Consider the following 22921-nt stretch of genomic DNA (forward strand, 5'->3'; position numbering starts at 1 on the left):
AGAGGGACAGAGACGGAGGGGGAGGGACAGAGGCAGATGGACAGAGACAGAGGGGGAGAGACAGAGGGACAGAGACAGAGGGGCAGAGACAGAGGCAGAGGGACAGAGGGACAGAGGCAGAGGGACAGAGGCAGAGGGGCAGAGACAGGGGCAGAGACAGAGGCAGAGGGGCAGAGACAGAGGCAGAGGGGCAGAGAGGGAGGCAGATGTAGAGAGAAGGAGGCAGAGAGAAGGAGGCAGAGGCAGAGAGCGAGAGGGAGGCAGAGAGAGGGAGGCAGAGAGAGAGAGGGAGAGAGAGAGAGGGAGGCAGAGAGAGAGGGAGACAGAGAGAGAGGGGAGACAGAGAGAGAGGGGAGACAGAGAGAGAGGGGAGACAGAGAGAGGGGGAGGCAGAGAGAGAGAGGGAGGCAGAGGTAGGGCGAGAGGTAGAGAGAGAAGCAGAGAGGGATGCAGAGAGAGGGATGAGAGAGAGGGATGCAGAGAGAGGGATGCAGAGAGAGAGAGATGCAGAGAGAGAGAGAGGGGGGGGGAGCAGCAGTACAGAAACACTTTCTTTATATTATGTCCACCAAGGGTTAAATAGGCCCTAAACTATTTTAGAACTGGACTGGAGAGGCCAACCCAGTCTGTCCAGGAGGACAACATGGTCAACAATGTCGAATGCAGAACTTAAATCTAAGAGTACATGGACTGTGTCACTTGTGCTCCCTCTCTGTCCTCTGGGTCACCAGGCTGCTCGTTAGGGCGCACACCTGTCACCAGCGTTAGGTGCATAATGACACTCACCTGGACTCCATCACCTCCTTGATTATCTGCCCTTTATATGTCACTCCCTTTGATTTCTTCCCCAGTCGTCATTGTTCCTGTTTCATGTCGGTGCGCTGTTTGTGTTACGTGTTTGTTTCATTTTTTATTAAATGTATTCACTCCCAGAACTTGTTCCCGACCCTCAGCTTACATCGTTACAGACAGAAAGGCGAGGGCACTTATCAAACTTCTCATCAGGGCTTTCTTAACTGATACCTAGCCTAATCTTATCTCTGAAATACAGTGGGGGGAAAAAAGTATCTAGTCAGTCACCAATTGTGCAAGTTCTCCCACTTAAAAAGATGAGAGAGGCCTGTAATTCATTCATCATAGGTACACTTCAACTATGACAGACAAAATGAGAAAAGAAAAATCCAGAAAATCACATTGTAGGATTTTTAATGAATTTATTTGCAAATTATGGTGGAAAATAAGAATTTGGTCAATAACAAAAGTTTTTCTCAATACTTTGTTATATAACCTTTGTTGGCAATGACAGAGGTCAAACGTTTTCTGTAAGTCTTCACAAGGTTTTCACACACTGTTGCTGGTATTTCAAATCAAATCAAATCAAATTTTATTTGTCACATACACATGGTTAGCAGATGTTAATGCGAGTGTAGCGAAATGTTTGTGCTTCTAGTTCCGACAATGCAGTAATAACCAACAAGTAATCTAACTAACAATTCCTAATCTACTGTCTTATACACAGTGTAAGGGGATAAAGAATATGTACATAAGGATATATGAATGAGTGATGGTACAGAGCAGCATAGGCAAGATACAGTAGATGGTATCGAGTACAGTATATACATATGAGATGAGTATGTAAACAAAGTGGCATAGTTAAAGTGGCTAGTGATACATGTATTACATAAGGATGCAGTTGATGATATAGAGTACAGTATATACGTATGCCTATGAGATGAATAATGTAGGGTAAGTAACATTATATAAGGTAGCATTGTTTAAAGTGGCTAGTGATATATTTACATCATTTCCCATCAATTCCCATTATTAAAGTGGCTGGAGTTGTCAGTGTGTTGGCAGCAGCCACTCAATGTTAGTGGTGACTGTTTAACAGTCTGATGGCCTTGAGATAGAAGCTGTTTTTCAGTCTCTCGGTCCCAGCTTTGATGCACCTTTACTGACCTCGCCTTCTGGATGATAGCGGGGTGAACAGGCAGTGGCTCGGGTGGTAGATGTCCTTGATGATCTTTATGGCCTTCCTGTAACATCGGGTGGTGTAGGTGTCCTGGAGGGCAGGTAGTTTGCCCCCGATGATGCGTTGTGCAGACCTCACTACCCTCTGGAGAGCCTTACGGTTGAGGACGGAGCAGTTGCCGTACCAGGCAGTGATACAGCCCGCCAGGATGCTCTCGATTGTGCATCTGTAGAAGTTTGTGAGTGCTTTTGGTGACAAGCCGAATTTCTTCAGCCTCCTGAGGTTGAAGAGGCGCTGCTGCGCCTTCTTCACGATGCTGTCTGTGTGAGTGGACCAATTCAGTTTGTCTGTGATGTGTATGCCGAGGAACTTAAAATTTTCTACTCTCTCCACTACTGTTCCATCGATGTGGATAGGGGGGTGTTTCCTCTGCTGTTTCCTGAAGTCCACAATCATCTCCTTAGTTTTGTTGACGTTGAGTGTGAGGTTATTTTCCTGACACCACACTCCGAGGGCCCTCACCTCCTCCCTGTAGGCCGTCTCGTCGTTGTTGGTAATCAAGCCTACCACTGTTGTGTCGTCCGCAAACTTGATGATTGAGTTGGAGGCGTGCGTGGCCACGCAGTCGTGGGTGAACAGGGAGTACAGGAGAGGGCTCAGAACGCACCCTTGTGGGGCCCCAGTGTTGAGGATCAGCGGGGAGGAGATGTTGTTACCTACCCTCACCACCTGGGGCGGCCCGTCAGGAAGTCCAGTACCCAGTTGCACAGGGCAGGGTCGAGACCCAGGGTCTCGAGCTTGATGACGAGCTTGGAGGGTACTATGGTGTTGAATGCCGAGCTGTAGTTGATGAACAGCATTCTCACATAGGTATTCCTCTTGTCCAGATGGGTTAGGGCAGTGTGCAGTGTGGTTGAGATTGCATCATCTGTGGACCTATTTGAGCGGTAAGCAAATTGGAGTGGGTCTAGGGTGTCAGGTAGGGTGGAGGTGATATGGTCCTTGACTAGTCTCTCAAAGCACTTCATGATGACGGAAGTGAGTGCTACGGGGCGTTAGTCGTTTAGCTCAGTTACCTTAGCTTTCTTGGGAACAGGAACGATGGTGGCCCTCTTGAAGCATGTGGGAACAGCAGACTGGTATAGGGATTGATTGAATATGTCCGTAAACACACCAGCCAGCTGGTCTGCGCATGCTCTGAGGGCGCGGCTGGGGATGCCGTCTGGGCCTGCAGCCTTGCGAGGGTTAACACGTTTAAATGTTTTACTCACCTCGGCTGCAGTGAAGGAGAGACCGCATTTTCCCGTTGCAGGCAGTGTCAGTGGCACTGTATTGTCCTCAAAGCGGGCAAAAAAGTTATTTAGTCTGCCTGGGAGCAAGACATCCTGGTCCGTGACTGGGCTGGATTTCTTCCTGTAGTCCGTGATTGACCCTGCCACATGCCTCTTGTGTCTGAGCCGTTGAATTGGGATTCTACTTTGTCTCTGTACTGACGCTTAGCTTGTTTGATAGCCTTACGGAGGGAATAGCTGCATTGTTTGTATTCAGTCATGTTACCAGACACCTTGCCCTGATTGAAAGCAGTGGTTCGCGCTTTCAGTTTCACACGAATGCTGCCATCAATCCAAGGTTTCTGGTTAGGGAATGTTTTAATCGTTGCTATGGGAACGACATCTTCAACGCACGTTCTAATGAACTCGCACACCGAATCAGCGTATTCGTCAATGTTGTTATTTGACACAATACGTAACATGTCCCAGTCCACGTGATGGAAGCAGTCTTGGAGTGTGGAGTCAGCTTGGTCGGACCAGCGTTGGACAGACCTCAGCGTGGGAACTTCTTTTTTTAGCTTTTGTCTGTAGGCATGTATCAGCAAAATGGAGTCGTGGTCAGCTTTTCCGAAAGGGGGGCGGGGCAGGGCCTTATATGTGTCGCGGAAGTTAGAGTAACAGTGATCCAAGGTTTTTCCGCCCCTGGTTGCGCAATCGATATGCTGATAAAATTTAGGGAGTCTTGTTTTCAGATTAGCCTTGTTAAAATCCCCAACAACGATGAATGCAGCCTCCGGATAAATGGTTTCCAGTTTGCAAAGAGTTAAATAAAGTTCGTTCAGAGCCATCGATGTGTCTGCTTGGGGGGAGATATATACGGCTGTGATTATAATCGAAGAGAATTCTCTTGGTAGGTAATGCGGTCTACATTTGATTGTGAGGAATTCTAAATCAGGTGAACAGAAGGATTTGAGTTCCTGTATGTTTCTTTCATCGCACCATGCCTCGTTAGCCATAAGGCATACACCCCCACCCCTCTTCTTACCAGAAAGGTGTTTGTTTCTGTCGGCGTGATGCGTGGAGAAACCCGTTGGCTGCACCGCTTCGGATAGCGTCTCTCCAGTGAGCCATGTTTCCGTGAAGCACAGAATGTTACAGTCTCTGATGTCCCTCTGGAATGCTAGCCTTGCTCGGATTTCATCAACCTTGTTGTCAAGAGACTGGACATTGGCAAGAAGAATGCTAGGAAGTGGGGCACGATGTGCCCGTCTCCGTAGTCTGACCAGAAGACCGCTACGTTTCCCTCTTTTTCGGAGTCGTTTTTTGGGGTCGCTGCATGCGATCCATTCCGTTGTCCTGTTTGTAAGGCAGAACACAGGATCCGCGTCGCGAAAAACATATTCTTGGTCGTACTGATGGTGAGTTGACGCTGATCTTATATACAGTAGTTCTTCTCGGCTGTATGCAATGAAACCTAAGATGACCTGGGGTACTAATGTAAGAAATAACACGTAAAAAAACAAAAAACTGCATAGTTTCCTAGGAACGCGAAGCGAGGCGGCCATCTCTGTCGGCGCCGGAAGTTTTGGCCCATTCTTCCATGCAGATCTCCTCTAGACCAGTGATGTTTGGGGCTGTTGCAGGGCAACACGGACTTTCAACTCCCTCCAAAGATTTTCTATGGGGTTGAAATCTGGAGACTGGCTAGGCCACTCCAGGACCTTGAAATGCTTCTTATGAAGCCACTCCTTCGTTGCCCGGGCGGTGTGTTTGGGATCATTGTCATGCTGAAAGACCCAGCCACGTTTCATCTTCAATGCCCTTGCTGATGGAAGGCGGTTTTCACTCAAAATCTCACAATACATGGCCCCATTCATTCTTTCCTTTACACGGATCAGTCGTCCTGGTCCCTTTGCAGAAAAACAGCCCCAAAGCATGATGTTTCCACCCCCATGCTTCACAGTAGGTATGGTGTTCTTTGGATGCAACTCAGCGTTCTTTGTCCTCCAAACACAACGAGTTGAGTTTTTACCAAAAAGTTATATTTTGGTTTCATCTGTCCATATGACATTCTCCCAATCTTCTTCTGGATCAGTCAAATGCTCTCTAGCAAACTTCAGACAGGCCTGGACATGTACAGGCTTAAGCAGGGGGACACGTCTGGCACTGCAGGATTTGAGTCCTTGGCGGCGTAGTGTGTTACTGATGGTAGGCTTTGGTACTGTGGTCCCAGCTCTCTGCAGGTCATTCACTAGTCCCCCCCGTGTGGTTCTGGGATTTTTGCTCACCGTTCTTGTGATCATTTTGACCCCACGTGATGAGATCTTGCATGGAGGCCCAGATCGAGAGAAATTATCAGTGGTCTTGTGTGTCTTCCATTTCCTAATAATTGCTCCCACAGTTGATTTCTTCAAACCAAGCTGCTTACCTATTGTAGATTCAGTCTTCCCAGCCTGGTGCAGGTCTACAATTTTGTTTCTGGTGTCCTTTGACAGCTCTTTGGTTTTGGCCATAGTGGAGTTTGGAGTGTGACTGTTTGAGGTTGTGGACAGGTGTCTTTTATACTGATAACAAGTTCAAACAGGTGCCATTAATACAGGTAACGAGTGGAGGACAGAGGAGCCTCTTAAAGAAGAAGTTACAGGTCTGTGAGAGCCAGAAATCGTGCTTGTTTTAGTTGACCAAATACTTATTTTCCACCCTAATTTGCAAATAAATTCATTAAGAACCCTACAATGTGATTTTCTGGATTTCTTTTGTAATTTTGTCTGTCATAGTTGAAGTGTACCTATGATGAAAATTACAGGCCTCTCTCATCTTTTTAAGTGGGAGAACTTGCACAATTGGTGGCTGACTAAATATTTTTTTGCCCCACTGTATGCTGCAAACTCATCACATTTAGATTTGGAGGAAATTTCACATACAGTGCATTCGGAAAGTATTCAGACCCCTTTACTTTTTCCACATTTTGTTAAGTTACAGCCTTGGTCTAAAATTGATGAAATTGCTTTTTTTTCCATCAATCTACACACAATACCCCATAATGACATAGCAAAAGCAGGTATGTAGACATTTTAGAACATTTATAAAATAAAATAAATGGAAATATCCCATTTACATAAGTATTCAGACCCTTTACTCAGTAGTTTGTTGAAGCACCTTTGACAGCGATTACAGTGTTGAGTCTTCTTGGGTATGACGCTTGTTTTGGGGGAGTTTCACCCATTCTTCTCTGTAGCTCCTCTCAAGCTCTGTCAGAATAGATGGGAGCATTGCTGCACAGCTATTTTCAGGTCTCTCCAGAGATGTTCGATCAGGTTCAAGTCCGCGCTCTGGCTGGGCCACTCAAGGACATTCAGAGATCTCCCCCGAAGCCACTCATGCATTGCCTTGACTGTGTGCTGAGGGTCATTGTTCTGTTGGAAGGTGAACCTTTACCCCAGTCTTAGGTCCTGCGGGCTCTGGAGCAGGTTTCCATCAAGAATCCTTGCTCTGGTCATCTTTCCCTCGATCCTGACTAGTCTCCCAGCCCCCCCCCCCCACTAAAAAACATCCCCACAGCATGATGGTGGCATCACCATGCTTCGCCATAGGGATGGTGCCAGGTTTCCTCAGACGTGACAGTTGGCATTCAGGCCAAGAAGTTCAATCTTAGTTCCATCAGACCAGAGAATATTGTTTCTGGGAATCTTTTAGGTCACGTTTGGCAAACTCCAAGCGGGCTGTCATGTGCCTCTTACTGAGGAGTGGCTTCTGTCTGCCACTCTACAATAATGGCCTGATTAGTGGAGTGCTGTAGAGATAGTTGTCTTTCTGGAATCTTCTCCCATCTCCACAGAGGAACTCTGGAGCTCTGTCAGAGTGACCATCGGGTTCTGACCAAGGCCTTTCTCACCTGAATCCTCAGTTTGGCCTAGCGGCCAGTTCTAGGAAGAGTTTTGGTGGTTCCAAACTTCTTCCATTTAAGATTGAAGGAGGCCACTGTTTTCTTGGGGACATTCAACACTTTAATCCTCACATTTGTACCTCAACACAATCCTGTCTCGGAGCCCTACGGACAATTCATTTGACCACATTTTTGCTCTGACATGCACTGTCAACTGTGGGACCTTATATAGACAGGTGTGTGCCTTTCCAAATCATGTCCAATCAATTGATGTTACCACAGCTGGACTCCAATCAAGTTGTAGAAACATCTCAAGGATGATCAATGGAAACAGGATTCATCTGAGCTCAATTTAGCAAAGTATCTGATTACTTATGTAAATAAGGTATTTCTGTTTTTTTATTTTTAGAAATGTACAAAAATATCACAAAAACTGTTTCGCTTTGTCATTATGGGGTATTCTGTGTAGATTGATGAGGGAAAATAATTATTTAATCCATTTTAGAATAAGGCTGTAACATACATTTTTATGGGACAAAGGGAAGGGGTCTGAATACTTTCTGGCGCTGTTGGTTTGCGGGATTGGGATTTATCAGCCCATCAATGGTTGAGAAGAGCACTCCCCAATTATTCTGATTAATAGTAATCAAATGTGAAAAATAAGCCCATCTGGGATTTCTAATTGCCTTGTTATATATGCCAAATTGCTCTCTCCGAATATCATAATGGACCCGCAACTTTTACTTTCTCCACTTACGCTCTGCCTTTCTGCGATTTATCTTTAATCGACTAGTTTTCTCTCATTCAAGGAGCTCTCTGTTTGGATGTGGCCTTTTTCATCTTTACTGGAGCTGTGGTATCAATAGTGGCCCTTAATGCTATTACATTTATCAACTAAATCATCAATAGTGGCTCTTAATGCTATTACATGTATCAACTAAATCATCAATAGTGGCCCTTAATGCTATTACATTTATCAACTAAATCATCAATAGTGGCCCTTAATGCTATTACATGTATCAACTAAATCATCAATAGTTGCCCTTAATGCTATTACATTTATCAAATAAATCATCAATAGTGGCCCTTCATGCTAAAATCAAATCAAATCAAGTCAAATTTTATTTGTGACATACACATGGTTAGCAGATGTTAATGCGAGTGTAGCGAAATGCTTGTGCTTCTAGTTCCGACAATGCAGTAATAACCAACAAGTAATCTAACTAACAATTCCAAAACTACTGTCTTATACACACAAGTGTCAGGGGATAAAGAATATGTACATAAAGATATATGAATGAGTGTTGGTACAGAGCAGCATAGGCAAGATACAGTAGATGGTATCGAGTACAGTATATACATATGAGATGAGTATGTAAACAAAGTGGCATAGTTAAAGTGGCTAGTGATACATGTATTACATAAAGATGCAGTAGATGATATAGAGTACAGTATATACGTATACATATGAGATGAATAATGTAGGGTATGTAAACATTATATTAGGTAGCATTGTTTAAAGTGGCTAGTGATATATTTTACATCATTTCCCATCAATTCCCATTATTAAAGTGGCTGGAGTTGAGTCAGTGTGTTGGCAGCAGCCACTCAATGTTAGTGGTTGCTGTTTAACAGTCTGATGGCCTTGAGATAGAAGCTGTTTTTCAGTCTCTAGGTCCCAGCTTTGATGCATCTGTACTGACCTCGCCTTCTGGATGGTAGCTGGGTGAACAGGCAGTGGCTCGGGTGGTTGTTGTCCTTGATGATCTTTATGGCCTTCCTGTAACATCGGGTGGTGTAGGTGTCCTGGAGGGCAGGTAGTTTGCCCCCGGTGATGCGTTGTGCAGACCTCACTACCCTCTGGAGAGCCTTACGGTTGTGGGCGGAGCAGTTGCCGTACCTGGCGGTGATACAGCCCGCCAGGATGCTCTCGATTGTGCATCTGTAGAAGTTTGTGAGTGCTTTTGGTGACAAGCCAAATTTCTTCAGCCTCCTGAGGTTGAAGAGGCGCTGCTGCGCCTTCTTCACGATGCTGTCTGTGTGGGTGGACCAATTCAGTTTGTCTGTGATGTGTATGCCGAGGAACTTAAAACTTACTACCCTCTCCACTACTGTTCCATCGATGTGGATAGGGGGGTGTTCCCTCTGCTGTTTCCTGAAGTCCACAATCATCTCCTTAGTTTTGTTGACGTTGAGTGTGAGGTTATTTTCCTGACACCATACTCCGAGGGCCCTCACCTCCTCCCTGTAGGCCGTCTCGTCGTTGTTGGTAATCAAGCCTACCACTGTTGTGTCGTCCGCAAACTTGATGATTGAGTTGGAGGCGTGCGTGGCCACGCAGTCGTGGGTGAACAGGGAGTACAGGAGAGGGCTCAGAACGCACCCTTGTGGGGCCCCAGTGTTGAGGATCAGCGGGGTGGAGATGTTGCCTACCCTCACCACCTGGGGGTGGCCCGTCAGGAAGTCCAGTACCCAGTTGCACAGGGCAGGGTCGAGACCCAGGGTCTCGAGCTTGATGACGAGCTTGGAGGGTACTATGATGTTAAATGCCGAGCTGTTGTCGATGAACAGCATTCTCACATAGGTATTCCTCTTGTCCAGATGGGTTAGGGCAGTGTGCAGTGTGGTTGAGATTGCATCGTCTGTGGACCTATTTGGGCGGTAAGCAAATTGGAGTGGGTCTAGGGTGTCAGGTAGGGTGGAGGTGATATGGTCCTTGACTCGTCTCTCAAAGCACTTCATGATGACGGAAGTGAGTGCTACGGGGCAGTAGTCGTTTAGCTCAGTTACCTTAGCTTTCTTGGGAACAGGAACAATGGTGGCCCTCTTGAAGCATGTGGGAACAGCAGACTGAGATAGGGATTGATTGAATATGTCCGTAAACACACCAGCCAGCTGGTCTGCGCATGCTCTGAGGGCGCGGCTGGGGATGCCGTCTGGGCCTGCAGCCTTGTGAGGGTTAACACGTTTAACAGAAGGATTTGAGTTCCTGTATGTTTCTGTGATCACACCACGTCTCGTTAGCCATAAGGCATACGCCCCCGCCCCTCTTCTTACCAGAAAGATGTTTGTTTCTCTCGGCGCGATGCGTGGAGAAACCAGCTGGCTGCACCAACTCCGATAGCATCTCTCCAGTGAGCCATGTTTCCGTGAAGCAAAGAACGTTAGTGTCTCTGATGTCCCTCTGGAATGCTACCCTTGCTCGGATTTCATCAACCTTGTTGTCAAGAGACTGGACATTGGCGAGAAGAATGCTAGGGAGTGGTGCACGATGTGCCCGTCTCCGGAGTCTGACCAGAAGACCGCCTCGTTTCCCTCTTTTACGAAGTCGGTTTTTTGGGTTGCCGGCTGGGATCCATTCCGTTGTCCTGGGTGAAAGGCAGAACACAGGATCCGCTAGTTATTACATTTATCAACTAAATTATCAATAGTGGCCCTTCATGCTATTACATGTATCAACTAAATCATCAATAGTTGCCCTTCATGCTATTACATTTATCAACTAAATCATCAATAGTTGCCCTTAATGCTATTACATGTATCAAATAAATCATCAATAGAGGACAGTAGAATAGGTGGTGGAGTATTGTTCATACACTCAATAAAAAATTTAGCAACTTCAGAGGTAAGAGAGTGTTTCTTAATGATGTGTTCAGTATTACCCTGGGCTATGGGCAACAAGGTAGTATAAATCCACAGTGGTGATCAGATAAAGCAACATCAGCAAAGGATGATATGTCACTAGAAAGCCCCTTGGTAATAACTAGGTCCAGAGTATGGCCACAGTTATGGGTGGGCCCAGTAGAAAGCCCCTTGGTAGTAACCAGGTCCAAAGTATGGCCACAGTTATGGATGGGCCCAGTAGAAAGCCCCTTGGTAATAACCAGGTCCAGAGTATGGCCACAGTTATGAGTGGGCCCAGTAGAAAGCCCCTTGGTAATAACCAGGTCCAGAGTATGGCCCTTTGGTAATTAGGTCCAGAGGTGGGCCCAGTAGAAAGCCCCTTGGTAATAACCAGGTCCAGAGTATGGCCACAGTTATGGGTGGGCCCAGTAGAAAGCCCCTTGGTAATAACCAGGTCCAGAGTATGGCCAAAGTTATGGGTGGGCCCAGTAGAAAGCCCCTTGGTAATAACCAGGTCCAGAGTATGGCCACAGTTATGGGTGGGCCCAGTAGAAAGCCCCTTGGTAATAACCAGGTCCAGACTATGGCCACAGTTATGGGTGGGCCCAGTAGAAAGCCCCTTGGTAATAACCAGGTCCAGAGTATGGCCAAAGTTATGGGTGGGCCCAGTAGAAAGCCCCTTGGTAATAACCAGGTCCAGAGTATGGCCACAGTTATGGGTGGGCCCAGTAACATGTTGGATAAAGTCCATCAAGCTCAAAATATTCATAAATTCAATGGCCTTGGAATCTCTTTGTCAACAAGAATATTATAATCACCCAACACAATAATTTTATCACAGTTCTCAAGGACAATAGATAATAGTTCAGATAGATCAGTAAAGAAAGTGGGGCAGTGCTTTGGTGGCCTATACAGGGTTGTGACCAGCACTGGTGGCCGACATGTAAACAGTATAGCATGATGCTCAAAAGACCCAAAGTCACCAAATGAAATGGCCTTACAGCCGAGAGCATTAGTTAAAGTAGAGGCTCGATTAAACAGGCTCCTTGGGACTGTAGTGGCGAGGGTCGAGAGCTTCAAGTTCCTCGGTGTCCACATCAGTAAAGAATTATTATGCTCCACACACACCAAAACAGTCGTAAAGAAGGCACGACAAAGCCTTATCCCCCTCAGGAGGCTGAAAATATTTCTCATGGGCCCTCAGATCCTCAAAACCTTCTACAGCTGCACCATTGGGATCATCTTGACTGGCTGCATCACCACTTGGTATTGTAACTTTTTGGCATCCGACTGCAAGATGCTACAGAGGGTAGTGCGTACAGCCCAGTACATCACTAGGGCTGAGCTCCCTGCCATCCAGGTCCTCTATACGAGGCGGTGTCAGAAGAAGGCCCTAAACATTTGGCACAGAAAGGTCATGCAGGGGTGGCAGGGTAGCCTAGTGGTTAAAGCTTTGGACTAATAACCGGAAGGTTACAAGTTCAAATCCTCCGAGCTGACAAGGTACAAATCTGCCGTTTTGCCCCTGAACAGGCTGTTAACCCACTGTTCCTAGGCCTTCATTGAAAATAAGAATTTGTTCTTAACTGACTGAAAAATGCTGTGTGCATGTGTCCTGCGTGTGTTGGATTTATAGCATGTGTGAGGCCTGTGTGCATGGCTCTGCATGGTTTCCAGTCTAACTATAGTCTGATAACAGAGAATGCCAGTTGGGGGATGGTATGACAGATGTGTTGGATGTATGCTATATCTGGGGATGGTGATTGGGGTGGGGAGGCGAGGGGAGTGCAGAGAGACGAGGAGGAGAGGGAGTTGAGCTGTCTGAGGCGTAGTCATGTGTGAGAGATAGAGTGTGTGTGTATGCCTTCTTGCTGGCTAGTGAGCAAGTGTGTGATGTAGTTTTCATTTCAAAATATCCTTAACATTCTACTGAATGGGAAAAGTTACCTTTCAAATAGCCACTGCCTGGGTCTTTAGCCTTTATAGGGTTTTAGGAATTGAGTTATAAGATCAGAGTGTATATTATACAGCTGTCTCAGTGAGAACATAGAGGAGATTTGACTGTAGGGAGAAAATGAAAGCATGAAGGGCTGAAGGTTAAAAAGCCTGACATGGAATGAGTGTGGTAAAACGACAGAAGTTGCCTTGGCTGAAGCTTGGAGGGATGAAGGTTAAAAAGCCTGACATGGAATGAGTGTGGTAAAACGACAGAAGTTGCCGTGGCTGAAGCTTGGAGGGATGAAGGTTAAAAAGCCTGACATGGAATGAGTGTGGTAAAACGACAGAAGTTGCCGTGGCTGAAGCTTGGAGGGATGAAGGTTAAAAAGCCTGACATGGAATGAGTGTGGTAAAACGACAGAAGTTGCTTGGCTGTGGGATGAAGCTGACATGGATGAGTGTGGATGAAGGTTAAAAAGCCTGACATGGAATGATGGTGTGGTAAAACGACAGAAGTTGCCTTGGCTGAAGCTTGGAGGGATGAAGGTTAAAAAGCCTGACATGGAATGAGTGTGGTAAAACGACAGAAGTTGCCTTGGCTGAAGCTTGGAGGGATGAAGGTTAAAAAGCCTGACATGGAATGAGTGTGGTAAAACGACAGAAGTTGCCTTGGCTGAAGCTTGGAGGGATGAAGGTTAAAAAGCCTGACATGGAATGAGTGTGGTAAAACGACAGAAGTTGCCTTGGCTGAAGCTTGGAGGGATGAAGGTTAAAAAGCCTGACATGGAATGAGTGTGGTAAAACGACAGAAGTTGCCTTGGCTGAAGCTTGGAGGGATGAAGGTTAAAAAGCCTGACATGGAATGAGTGTGGTAAAACGACAGAAGTTGCCGTGGCTGAAGCTTGGAGGGATGAAGGTTAAAAAGCCTGACATGGAATGAGTGTGGTAAAACACAGAAGTTGCCGTGGCTGAAGCTTGGAGGGATGAAGGTTAAAAAGCCTGACATGGAATGAGTGTGGTAAAACGACAGAAGTTGCCGTGGCTGAAGCTTGGAGGGATGAACCATTTTTCCGTAACCTTTATTCAGCCTAATCGTATCACACACACATACACACACGCACCTTGTGCGTAGGCTTTAAGTGCTTTATTCGCCTCTTACCTTGCAGCCTTGAAATACCTGTCCAATGTGGTTAGATGCAAGAGGCACAATGGTTGCCTGGCAACCAAACACTCTCCTTGCTGGGGGGGGGGGGGTGGAGGTGAAGATAGATAGATAGGGAGAGGAGAGAGGGTAAGATAAGTGAGGGTTTTGAGGGGGGAAATGAGAGTGAGGGGATATTAGGAGAGGAGAGAGGGTAAGATAAGTGAGGGTGTGGAGGGGAGAAATGAGAGTGAGGGGATATGAGGAGAGGAGAGATGGTAAGATAAGTGAGGGTGTGGAGGGGGGAAATGAGAGTGAGGGGGATATGAGGAGAGGAGAGAGGGTAAGATAAGTGAGGGTGTGGAGGGGAGAAATGAGAGTGAGGGGATATGAGGAGAGGAGAGAGGGTAAGATACGTGAGGGTGTGGAGGGGGGAAATGAGGAGAGAGGGAAATTGGGTGTCTTTGAACTGTATCAGAGAGGATCCTACCTTTGATCCTTCCGGAACTCTGCAGGAAACAGGCGTGTCACGGCAGGACATGTGCTTTAGCAGGTAAGGTAAAAGGTGAATCATGGCAGACAAGGGGAAGGCTTCCAAAGGAGGGAGAAATAGTGGTGACAGAACAGTCATGATTGTTACAGTATAATGACATCATTATTAACTATAAGGGTTATGGCTCTTGTATAGAGGGTCCTAATGCTGAATCCAATGTTTAATGCTTTGTTAAGTGTTGTTTTCAGTTATCCTGTTTTTCTTCTTTATTTAATTGTGTTCCAGCTCAGTAGGTACCTGTTGTAGCTTTCTGTCATATCAACATTGCAATTATACAGCAGCAATTATGTGAGTGGAGTTTTGGTTGGTTAAGGTAGAGAAGCATCGTTAGTGCAGACGTTGATTTAATTGGTGGGTGAACCCAACTGAAGATTTCTGTCTGTTCCGTCTACAGTTTTTATATTGAAACAACAGCTGCTGTAATGTGGTGTTATAGCCATCTGGTGAATCACCTAACAGGGATCACTGTGGTGTTATAGTCATCTGGTGTAGGACCTAACAGGGACCACTGTGGTGTTATAGTCATCTAGTGAATCACCTAACAGGGATCACTGTGGTGTTATAGTCATCTGGTGAATCACCTAACAGGGATCACTGTGGTGTTATAGTCATCTGGTGAATCACTTAACAGGGATCACTGTGGTGTTATAGTCATCTGGTGAATCATCTATCAGGGATCACTGTGGTGTTATAGTCATCTGGTGAATCACCGAACAGTGATCACTGTGGTGTTATAGTCATCTGGTGAATCACCTAACAGGGATCACTGTGGTGTTATAGTCATCTGGTGAATCACCTAACAGGGATCAATCACTATGGTGTTATAGTCATCTGGGAATCACCTAACAGGGATCACTGTGGTGTTATAGTCATCTGGTGAATCACCTAACAGGGATCACTGTGGTGTTATAGTCATCTGGTGAATCACCTAACAGGGATCACTGTGGTGTTATAGTCATCTGGTGAATCATCTATCAGGGATCACTGTGGTGTTATAGTCATCTGGTGAATTACCTAACAGTGATCACTGTGGTGTTATAGTCATCTGGTGAATCACCTAACAGGGATCAATCACTGTGGTGTTATGGTCATCTAGTGAATCAACTAACAGGGATCACTGTGGTGTGATAGTCACTGTGGTGTTATAGTCATCTTGTGAATCATCTATCAGGGATCACTGTGGTGTTACAGTCATCTGGTGAATCACCTAACAGGGATCACTGTGGTGTTATAGTCATCTGGTGAATCAACTAACAGGGATCACTGTGGTGTTATAGGTGTTAATAGGGATCAATCACTGTGTTATAGTCATCTTGTGAATCAACTAACAGGGATCACTGTGGTGTTATAGTCATCTGGTGAGTCACCTAACAGGGATCACTGTGGTGTTATAGTCATCTGGTGAATCACCTAACAGGGATCAATCACTGTGGTGTTATGGTCATCTAGTGAATCAACTAACAGGGATCACTGTGGTGTTATAGTCATCTGGTGAATCACCTAACAGGGATCACTGTGGTGTTATAGTCATCTGGTGAATCAACTAACAGGGATCACTGTGGTGTTATAGTCATCTGGTGAATCACCTAACAGGGATCAATCACTATGGTGTTATAGTCATCTAGTGAATCAACTAACAGGGATCACTGTGGTGTTATAGTCATCTGGTGAATCACCTAACAGGGATCACTGTGGTGTTATAGTAAACTGGTGAATCACCTAACAGGGATCACTGTGGTGTTATAGTCATCTGGTGAATCAACTAACAGGTTTCACTGTGGTGTTATGGTCATCTGGTGAATAATCTATCAGGGATCACTGTGGTGTTATAGTCAACTGGTGAATCACCTAACAGGGATCACTTCTGTTATATTCATCTAATGAAGGACCTAACAGGGATCACTGTGGTGTGTGATTCATTTGGATTTATTTGGATTTATATTTTGGATTTGTTTTGTACTAATTCTGAAGACATTTTAACTTCTTGACGCTACTAGCGGGATAATTGTTCTTAAGAACCGCTGAATTGCACAGCACCACATTCAAATAATATTACTAAAAATATTTATATTAATGAAATCACAAGTGCAATATAGCAAAACACAGCTTAGCCTTTTGTTAATCCACCTGTCGTGTCAGATTTTGAAAATATGTTTTACAGCAAAAGCAATCCAAGCGTTTGTGTAAGTTTATCGATCGCTCGACAAAACATTATGAACACCTAGCATCAAAGTAGCTTGGTCACAAAAATCAGAAAAGCAATCAAATGAATCGTTTACCTTTGATGATCTTTGTATGTTTTCACTCACGAGACTCCCAGTTGCACAATATATGTTCCTTTTGTTCCATAAAGATTATTTTTATATCCAAAATACCTCCATTTGTTTGGCACGTTATGTTCAGAAATCCACATTAAAAAGCGGTCACAACAACGCAGACGAAAATTACCAATAGTATCCGTAATGTCCACAGAAACATGTCAAAAGTTTTTTATAATCAATCAAGTTTTTAAAATATATAATTGATAATATATCAACCGCAACTGTCTTTTTCAGTAGGAGAGGGAACGGCAATGGCTGCCCAAACTCTGTTGCGCCAAGCAAAACGCTGCTGGCACCCAGCCATACAATGACGCAATGTTATCGTTCTCGCTCATTTTTCAAAATAAAAGCCTGAAACTATGTCTAACGACTGTTGACACCTTGAGGAAGCGATAGGAAAAGGAATGTGGTTGATATCCCTTTAAATGGAGCAAAGGCAGGCTATGGAACATGGGGTTTTCAAAATAGAAGCCACTTCCTGGTTTGATTTTCCTCAGGGTTTCGCCTGCGATATCAGTTCTGTTATACTCACAGATAATATTTTGGAAACTTTAGAGTGTTTTCTATCCTAATCTGTCAATTATATGCATATTCTAGCATCTGGTCCTGAGAAATAGGCCGTTTACTTTGGGAACGTTATTTTTCCAAACATAAAAATAGTGCCCCCTAGCTTCAAGAGGTTTTAATATACAGTGGGGAGAACAAGTATTTGATACACTGCCGATTTTGCAGGTTTTCCTACTTACAAAGCATGTAGAGGTCTGTAATTGTTATCATAGGTACACTTCAACTGTGAGAGACGGAATCTAAAACAAAAATACAGAAAATCACATTGTATATGATTTTTAAGTAATTAATTTGCATTTTATTGCATGACATAAGTATTTGATCATCTACCAACCAGTAAGAATTCCGGCTCTCACAGACCTGTTAGTTTTTCTTCAAGAAGCCCTCCTGTTCTACACTTATTACCTGTATTAACTGCACCTGTTTGAACTCGTTACCTGTATAAAAGACACCTGTCCACACACTCAATCAAACAGACTCCAACCTCTCCACAATGGCCAAGACCAGAGAGCTGTGTAAGGACATCAGGGTTAAAATTGTAGACCTGCACAAGGCTGGGATGGGCTACAGGACAATAGGCAAGCAGCTTGGTGAGAAGGCAACAACTGTTGGCGCAATTATTAGTAAATGCAAGAAGGTCAAGATGACGGTCAATCACCCTCGGTCTGGGGCTCCATGCAAGATCTCACCTCGTGGGGCATCAATGATCATGGGGAAGGTGAGGGATCAGCCCAGAACTACACGGCAGGACCTGGTCAATGACCTGAAGAGAGCTGGGACCACAGTCTCAAAGAAAACCATTAGTCACACACTACGACGTCAAGGACTAGAATCCTGCAGCACACGCAAGGTCCCCCTGCTCAAGCCAGCGCAAGTCCAGGCCCGTCTGAAGTTTGCCAATGACCATCTGGATGATCCAGAGGAGGAATGGGAGAAGGTCATGTGGTCTGATGAGACAAAAATAGAGCTTTTTGGTCTAAACTCAACTTGCCGTGTTTGGAGGAAGAAGAAGGATGAGTACAACCACAAGAACACAATCCCAACCGTGAAGCATGGAGGTGGAAACATCATTCTTTGGGGATGCTTTTCTGCCAAGGGGACAGGACGACTGCACTGTATTGAGGGGAGGATGGATGGGGCCATGTATCGTGAGATCTTGGCCAACAACCTCCTTCCCTCAGTAAGAGCACTGAAGATGGGTCGTGGCTGGGTCTTCCAGCATAATAACGACGATTCTAACAAGTTTCTCTCTCTCTCTCTCTCTCTCTCTCTCTCTCTCTCCCACAGGATGGATACTCTCAGTATCACTTTGCTGGTTCTGCCTCTACGATAGAGAGAGACAGACAGAGACCCTACTCCTCCTCTCGCACCCCCTCTGTGTCCCCTGTACGAACCTCACCCAACAACCGCTCAGGTCAGTGTGTGTGTGTCAGAGGAGGCTGGTGGGATGAGCTGTAGGAGGACCGGCTCATTGTAATTGCTGGAATGGAATAAATGGAACGGTATCAAATACAGCTAGCCTGCCTGCGGCTGTGCTTCCTCCACATTGGATTTAGCCTGGTGATGAGGCAGAAAAGTGCTTTTCCTCCCCTGGCTTAGTGGACTCTTTTTAACTGGCCCTGGCCTTTGCTTCAGAGCAACGAGCTTCCCTGCTTAATGGTGTGTGTGTGTGTGTGTGTGTGTGTGTGTGTGTGTGTGTGTGTGTGTGTTTGTGCGTCTGTGCCTGTGTTCAATAGCTGTTCCATCTCAAGGTCAATGAAAAAAACATCACTATGTCTTGCCACTTCATTTCTCTGCACCTACTAAGAACAGTATTATAATGGCATACTGCAAGTGAGAGTGTGGTATAGTGGTGATAACAGTTCCCTGAGGAGTGAAGTTAGACATGATGACGTAAGTTGTAAGAGGAGGAGAGTGGAAGATGAGACTAACTTTGAATATTGACATTGAGAATCAGGAGCTTAGAGGGATTGTCACGCCCTGACCGTAGATTGCTTTGTAGGTTTCTACTTTTTGTTTGGTCAGGGTGTGATGTGGGTGGGTATTCTATGTTGTAGGTCTAGGTTTTCTTTTTCTATGTGTTTGGCCTGGTATGGTTCCCAATCAGAGGCAGCTGTCGATCGTTGTCTCTGATTTAGAGCCATACTTAGGCAGTCTGTTTTCCCATTTTGAGTTGTGGGTGATTATTTTCTGGTTGGTGTTTGTTGCACCTGTCAGAACTGTTCGTTTATCTTTTTGTTGTTTTTGTTTGTGTATTCATCTTTATTAAAGGTATTATGGATACGTACCACGCTGCACTTTGGTCCCCCTCTCCTTCTCCCAACGACAATCGTTACAGGGATATAGAAACTCTGCTCTCTCCTTTATCACGCTCTATTCCTGCGTTGCATGGTTCCCTCGTTCTTCTGTTCCCCTGCTCTCCAGTACATGCTGTTCTGGATCTGCTACAACCATGTTTTCTAGCCTCTGAGACCGATCAAAGCAGATTGAGAGAGAGAGAGAGAGATGTGTGCGTCATCATCATTCAAGCGTAGGACCTTGTCTGTTCTCTGTGATTAACACAAGCCAAGAGAGACCCTGACCTAGGGGCCCATGCACACACACTGTCTCCGTGGGACTGTAGTAAATGATAAGGGTTTCATGGCTGAACTGTTTCTCTCCTCAGACAATCTCAGAGTAACTGACTGATCCTGCTCACATGACTGTTCTAACTGTGAGTGTGTGTGCATGTGCGTGCATGTGTCTGTGCAAGCGTGTGTGACCTTTCAAAGCCCCTTGGCGCTCACTGTACCATGCTGATAGCTCTCAGACCTGATCTCCATGGGTAACCGTATCTAACAGTGATGAGCTTGGTCTCCGGGGTTACGGGATCTAACGGTGTTGTGTTACGGTAGTGATTATCCGTTTAACATAGTTGCTGTCACAGGGTTGTCACACTCCTCTCCCCTCTCCTCTCACCACCTCTCTCCTCCTTTCCCCTCACGCCTCCTCTCCCCTCCTCAACCCTCCCCTCCCCACCCTTCCTCTCCCCTCCCCACCCCTACTCTCCCTTCCCCTCACGCCTCCTCTCCCTTCCCCACCCTTCCTCTCCCCACCTCTATTCTCCCTTCACATCTCCCCCTCCTCTCACCTCCTCTCTCCTCTCCTCTCCTCTCTTCTTCCCTCTTCTCCACTCCCCTCCTAAGTCCCTTCCCTACTCTCTTCTTCCCTCTTCTCCACTCCCCTCCTAAGCCCCACCCCTCCTCTCTTCTTCCCTCTTCTCCACTCCCCTCCACTCCCCTCCTAAGCCCCTTCCCTCCTCTCCTTTCCCCACCCCTCCTCTCTTCTTTCCTCCCCTCTTCTCCCCTCCCTGCTTCTCCCATCCCCACCCCCTCTCCTCTCCCAACCCATCCCCACCTCTCCTCTTCCCTCCCCTCCTCTCCTCCTCTCTCTATTGTTCTAGTAAGGAACAGTACGTTGTGTATGTTTCTATTAGGTTATTTATAGAATAGTGTAGTCTTTTAAGGATGAACATTCTACTTAAAGCCTTCTCTGATCTGGATGGTTTAATACAGTGTAGGTGAGCAGTTGATATTATATATGAAGTATTCACTTGATAAGAGTGTTTAGGTAAGCAGTATCATAGAGACTGTAGTGTGTGGGTAAGCATTTTCAGGGGACTGTAAGAGGAGATCACATGCCCCCTGTGAGTGAGTGTCTGTGTGTTCGGGTGTGAGTGTGAGTAAGGGTTTTCAAGGGAATTACTGTGTGCTACTCTGACCTGCAGGACACAACCTTCAGGCTGTCACACTAAACATACCTAATGATGAGTAATGTGTGTGTGTGTCTGACCGGTGTGTGTGTAATACAGTAAGCGCCCCGGCCTCTCCCAGAGAAATGATGAGTATGAAGGATCGCAAGCCCGAAAACGACTCCACGGCAACTAACGCAGGTTTCCACAGCAACAAAGGAGAGCACACATCCCGGAAAGACGCCATGGCAGGTGTGTGAGAGGAGATATAAAGAATAGATTATTACTTTCTATCTACGCATCTCTTTCCGCCATTCTCCCCCTCCCGCTCTCTCCCCCCTCTCTCTCTTCCCTCTCTCTCTCTCCCCCTCCCGCTCTCTCTTCCCTCTCCTCTCTCTCTTCCCTCTCTCTCTCTCTCTTCCCCCTCCCTCTCTCTCTCCCCTTCCCTCCCTCCCTCTCTCTTCCCCCCCTCTCTTTCTCCCCTCTCTCTCCCCTCACTCACTCTTTCCGCTCTCTCTCCTCCTCCCTCTCTCTCTCCCCTCACTCTCTCTTTCTGCTCTCTCTCTCCTCCTCCCTCTCTCTCTCCTCCTCCCTCTCTCTCTCTTCCCCTCCTTCTCTCTTCCCCTCCCTCTCTCTCTCCCCCCTCCCTCTATCTATTGCTGAGTTTTTCTCATATAATAACCTCAATAGATCACGAATAAAAGAATGTCCAGGACAAAGGTTTGAGTTCTTGAATCAAACGGTTTATTCTGAAACTCAACAGGCTACTGTAGCCTACGCCCGGTACATCTGTATAATACACAAATCATCAACAATTAGCTATCTCACTTGTCCATCACCTCAGTCAAGACCTGCCACTTCCAGAATCCTACATACAGTGCCTTGCGAAAGTATTCGGCTCCCTTGAACTTTGCGACCTTTTGCCACATTTCAGGCTTCAAACATAAAGATATAAAACTGTATTTTTTTGTGAAGAATCAACAACAAGTGGGACACAATCATGAAGTGGAACGACATTTATTGGATATTTCAAACTTTTTTAACAAATCAAAAACTGAAAAATTGGGCGTGCAAAATTATTCAGCCCCCTTAAGTTAATACTTTGTAGCGCCACCTTTTGCTGCGATTACAACTGTAAGTCGCTTGGGGTATGTCTCTATCAGTTTTGCACATCGAGAGACTGAAATTTTTTCCCATTCCTCCTTTCAAAACAGCTCGAGCTCAGTGAGGTTGGATGGAGAGCATTTATGAACAGCAGTTTTCAGTTCTTTCCACAGATTCTCGATTGGATTCAGGTCTGGACTTTGACTTGGCCATTCTAACACCTTGATATGTTTATTTTTGAACCATTCCATTGTAGATTTTGCTTTATGTTTTGGATCATTGTCTTGTGATGGGTGATGAGCTGTGTTGCTTTTACGTCAAACATAACGTTTTGCATTGTTGCCAAAAAGTTCAATTTTGGTTTCATCTGACCACAGCACCTTCTTCCACATGTTTGGTGTGTCTCCCAGGTGGCTTGTGGCAAACTTTAAACAACACTTTTTATGGATATCTTTAAGAAATGGCTTTCTTCTTGCCACTCTTCCATAAATGCCAGATTTGTGCAATATACGACTGATTGTTGTCCTATGGACAGAGTCTTCACCTCAGCTGTAGATCTCTGCAGTTCATCCAAAGTGATCATGGGGCTCTTGGCTGCATCTCTGATCAGTCTTCTCCTTGTATGAGCTGAAAGTTTAGAGGGACGGCCAGGTCTTGGTAGATTTGCAGTGGTCTGATACTCCTTCCATTTCAATATTATCGCTTGCACAGTGCTCCTTGGGATGTTTAAAGCTTGGGAAATATTTTTGTATCCAAATCCGGCTTTAAACTTCTTCACAACAGTATCTCGGACCTGTCTGGTGTGTTCCTTGTT

At 45.6% G+C, this 22921-nt stretch overlaps 1 protein-coding gene across 1 annotated transcript in view; it reads left to right on the forward strand.

Moving 5' to 3' along the window:
- Positions 1–22921, forward strand: part of LOC135522735 (catenin delta-2-like) — a 401912-nt gene that overhangs the window by 371255 nt on the left and 7736 nt on the right. The window contains exons 22-23 of the mRNA XM_064949274.1: positions 18561–18687; positions 21124–21255. Coding sequence (XP_064805346.1) covers positions 18561–18687; positions 21124–21255 — 259 coding nt within the window. The remainder of the gene's footprint in view (positions 1–18560; positions 18688–21123; positions 21256–22921) is intronic.

The sequence above is a fragment of the Oncorhynchus masou genome, chromosome 30 (genome assembly GCF_036934945.1).
Source record: "Oncorhynchus masou masou isolate Uvic2021 chromosome 30, UVic_Omas_1.1, whole genome shotgun sequence".
Classification (NCBI taxonomy): domain Eukaryota; kingdom Metazoa; phylum Chordata; class Actinopteri; order Salmoniformes; family Salmonidae; genus Oncorhynchus; species Oncorhynchus masou.